At 38.7% G+C, this 3,923-nt stretch overlaps 1 protein-coding gene across 2 annotated transcripts in view; it reads right to left on the bottom strand.

Annotated features, from left to right (window-relative positions):
* Positions 1–789: 789 nt before the first annotated feature.
* Positions 790–3,923, bottom strand: part of tpd52 (tumor protein D52) — a 19,787-nt gene continuing 16,653 nt past the window's right edge. For both annotated transcript variants that reach the window (XM_035681379.1, XM_035681378.1), the window contains exon 6: positions 790–3,287. In XM_035681379.1, coding sequence (XP_035537272.1) covers positions 3,165–3,287 — 123 coding nt within the window. In that variant the 3' untranslated portion in view covers positions 790–3,164. The remainder of the gene's footprint in view (positions 3,288–3,923) is intronic.

Below are 3,923 nucleotides of genomic sequence, written 5' to 3' on the forward strand. Positions count from 1 at the left end.
GTAATTTCCCTGCCAAATATAAACCACATTATTACAGTGAAATTTAAATTTGTACTTCTGCTTTTGCCACCACTTTAAACAGGACGTTGGCATTCCCCCTACAGGCTTAACTCACTCTCCTTTTATAGTATGACATTAAAGCGCCTAAATCAAATCTTTGATGTTTCTCTATTAACATTATTTAATGACCAAATAAGTAAAGAGTTTCTTAAAAACACACTCAACTATCATGAACTTTAGATTTAAATCCTAAAGACATCACCTTTTCCCAGTCCCGTCCACTTTAGACCAGTAAGAGGAGCAAAGACACAAACATTTATCTTATATTTATGCTGATAGTAAGAAGCAGATTAAAAACATTTCGGGACTCTCATGTCCTCAGTATCCTCCTGGATCTTTTACGGGGAGAGCTACTGACTCTAACAGGCAGCAGTTAGAAATATGTGTCAGTCTTGTCTCCTGGTCAATCTGGTCTTGTCTGGATTGAGGAAAATAAAGCCATTCGGAGTTGCTTCTGTTCTTGGCTGCCCTCTTGTGTTCAAAAAAGGTACTGCGGGCGAATACGGCCTTTGTTTTGCCCTCAGTCAGTTTCAGTTTTAACCAAAGACATGCAGCTTCTTTTGTCTTCTGTTGTTAATTCAAATGTGTTTTCCCACATTAGACACACTGACACATTAAAAGTGTCACATCCTTCCAACACAGCGGTACGTTACACTTAAAGGAACTCCCCTCTCAGTCAAACAGGATTCCCACTTTCACCCCCTTGTTACATAAAGATCCACAATCAGGTTACTCCAGAGGTATTTTTTATTATGATTAACATTTTTTATTTCACTTCAGAGGTATTTTTAGTACATTTCTTCACTCCATGGTTCCAATTAAAGAACAAACAAATCCTGTGTGTGTTGTGTGTATGACTAAATACAAATAAAACCCTAGTGTCTGAGATAAAAGGCTGTAATGAATTCTCTCAGTGAACCAGGTCATGGCTGGAAAGTGATGTTACATGAGGACGTGAGATACTGTAGTACCGTTAAAAATCCATTACACTGATGTTCAGCCAGTCGTCCACCAGCAGGGGAAGACTTGTACCAGGCCGGTCCTGCTCAAACACAGGACAAGTGTTTTAAGTCCTTGTGTCCTCCATTTGTGTACCAGAGGAAACTTTGACTGTGTTCAGATTGCCTCTGTTTGCCCTTCGAGTTTTATTTAACTTTCATCAGTAGCCCTGTGTATATTTGTCACCTAGAAAAAGCATCTGGTGAGAGTAACTGTTCAGTAGTTTAATAGTTTCTAGGATGTAATCACATGAAGTGGTGTGAGATTGTAAGGCCAACCCAAGAGATTGGTCCTGTGATTGAAGATGTAACGCTGATGTTGAACGTTTAGAAAAGGTGTTGGTCTGTATGAAAGCAGCATTTTAAGCAAATACTGTATATATATAATTCTGCAGTTTGCCAAGAAGCTATCAAAAGAGGCAGATTTTGATCGGTTTGTGCAACTTCCTAGAAACTAATCAAAACAAAAAAAAAGGTTAAGAGTAACACTAAATCTACAGACACGCGAGCAGCTCTGCGAGGCTGTACATGCTGATGCTGATTAACCTAGTAAGCAGGTATAGTCTTTATATTATAGTCTTTAGCCCATTAGCTAACATCATTTACTAATAATTAGCATTAAAAAACAAAGTACAGCTGGGACTGGGAACATTAGCTCTCCAACTATTTAGTCTTAAACCATAGAATCAAACAAATTGTGATATATACCCGATGATGGCGCTAGAATGAAAGGTTACGGGATCCCCAAAGTTATTACAATTCAGCTGCAGGGCAGGGGGGACATGAATGTTAGTACCAAATATCAGGGCAATCCTCCAATAGTTGTTATGATATTTCAGTCTGGACCAAAGTAGTGTACCAACCAACCAACCTATATTGCCATGTACACAGCACATTATAGGTAACGTAAACCTTCTCTCTTACATGATTATCCTGTATCAATGTACAAAATAACATCCAGCGGAGTCTCATGCTTTTATCTATATAACAGAAGGGGGTGGAGGCTAGGTGTTAGCTCCCATTCAGAAACAATGGACAAGTGTTTAAATATTGACTCTGGTGCTGAAAGAGACACATTTATTTCACTCTCACCTCGTGTCAAGGCTGAACATTGTGTGTTTGCTTTGCCTCTGTTCTGCTGATCTTGGCCATTTTCCTGTAGCTATCAAAGCATGGAGATCCTTTTCTGACAGACTCTTAACAATGGAAAAAGGAATGATTCTTATTCTGGAGTGTGTGTTTTGAAATACCAGCTTTTGTGTGAGTGGCTGCAGTCGTGACACACTGTTTCAGTAAATCAGTATTGTGGGTTGAATTATACAAAGTGTTGTACCTATATGACACAAAAAGGCATACATTCATATTCTGAACACTATTTTATGATTGTGCGGTGTCCTAAAATTAATATAATGAAGAAAACGGAAATCAAGCTTGGTCCCAAAATGGAAACCAATAGTAAACCAAGAATGGCCCCAAAATGGAGGCAGACAAAACAAGAGCTTATAATAATAACTCCAACATACTATAATAAGAGCCATGCAGAAGCAATAAGCCAACAATTGCCTGGTTCACATACAAAGAATAAAGTTTTTAAGTGTAAATCCTTCTCTAAATCAACTTCCTAATTGTAAATCTTTCTCTATTTGTGCAATTTTATACACTCAAACAAATATAAAATGTAACACAGTGTTAATTTTTATAAAGAAAAAATAGGAGCATGTTTGGCATCTGAGCTTTGCTGGTTAGACAAAGGCAGAAAAATAAGGAGTGCAGGAGGTAAAGGAAAGCCATACAACAAGGCGGGGGGCGGAGGGGGAGGTTTCTCCCACAGCGAGCCAGAATAGACTCAAAAAATATACGACCGGCACGAGACCACATGTCTGCACCCATCCTATGCTTTCAGTTTCCACACTGGTTAACAAGTGAGCGCACGTGTCAGACAAAAGGACCAGACAATTAGATTACACGGAAGGCTCGGGTAAGTCATTTGTTTCCAATAAAGGGAGACTGGCACACAAAAGTTTAGAGGGCGAGGGTTGACGGCTCAGGGGCTAAAAGGTCAAGTGAGGAGGGGCGGCGAGGAGGTCAGGGGAGGTCAGGCAGGTCTCAGTTCATTGGCGTCTCCTGGGCAGGCAAGCCTTCAGGCTGATCGAGCAAAGACTCGGTGGTGGGACTGCTGCTGTCCTCGTCGTCGGGGTTAGTGGTGGACGCTGATGGAGTCATCTTGGTCTAAAGAGAATAAGGGAGGAAGAATAATGAAATGATGGACTCCCATAACCCAAGTTAACATGTGATATATATGTATACAAAAAACAAGAAGAAAAAAAAGAAAAAATAAATCTAAATCTGTGCTGAAATATTTTAAACTCAAGGTTCACTTAGTAGATTTTTCTAGAACTAAAATGTTGACTGAAAAAATTACAATTTAGCCTGTAAATTAATCTCTTTAAAGTGGAACTATGAAAGACGAAATAACACAATCTTCCTCTTCTAAATGCAACGTTGAATTCATAAGCAATGAAACGCAACCTCACAACATTCAATACACAGAGGGAATCTGCTGCCACAGCCTTACTTGCTTTGGTATAATCATTAACTCATGGTGGCTAATGTTAGCTAACTGTAGATAACACTGTAGAACTTTTATTTACTTTACTTTTATTTTTTGGGGATTGTTGTGGCCTAAAATCCCTGATTTATTGCAGCTTTTTTATTTTTAAATTGCGATGCATATTGTAATGTTAATTTGTTTGCAATGAATTTGTGGGAGAAAAAAAAAAAAACAGTTACAGTTGTGGTATAATTCGTTAAAAATCAATAGCAACTTGTTCCAGTGAGAAGAAAATCACTAGCAGTTTGGTGACG

This window comes from Morone saxatilis, unplaced genomic scaffold (assembly GCF_004916995.1).
Source record: "Morone saxatilis isolate NCDOM2014 unplaced genomic scaffold, NCSU_SB_2.0 Contig9, whole genome shotgun sequence".
NCBI classification, from domain to species: domain Eukaryota; kingdom Metazoa; phylum Chordata; class Actinopteri; family Moronidae; genus Morone; species Morone saxatilis.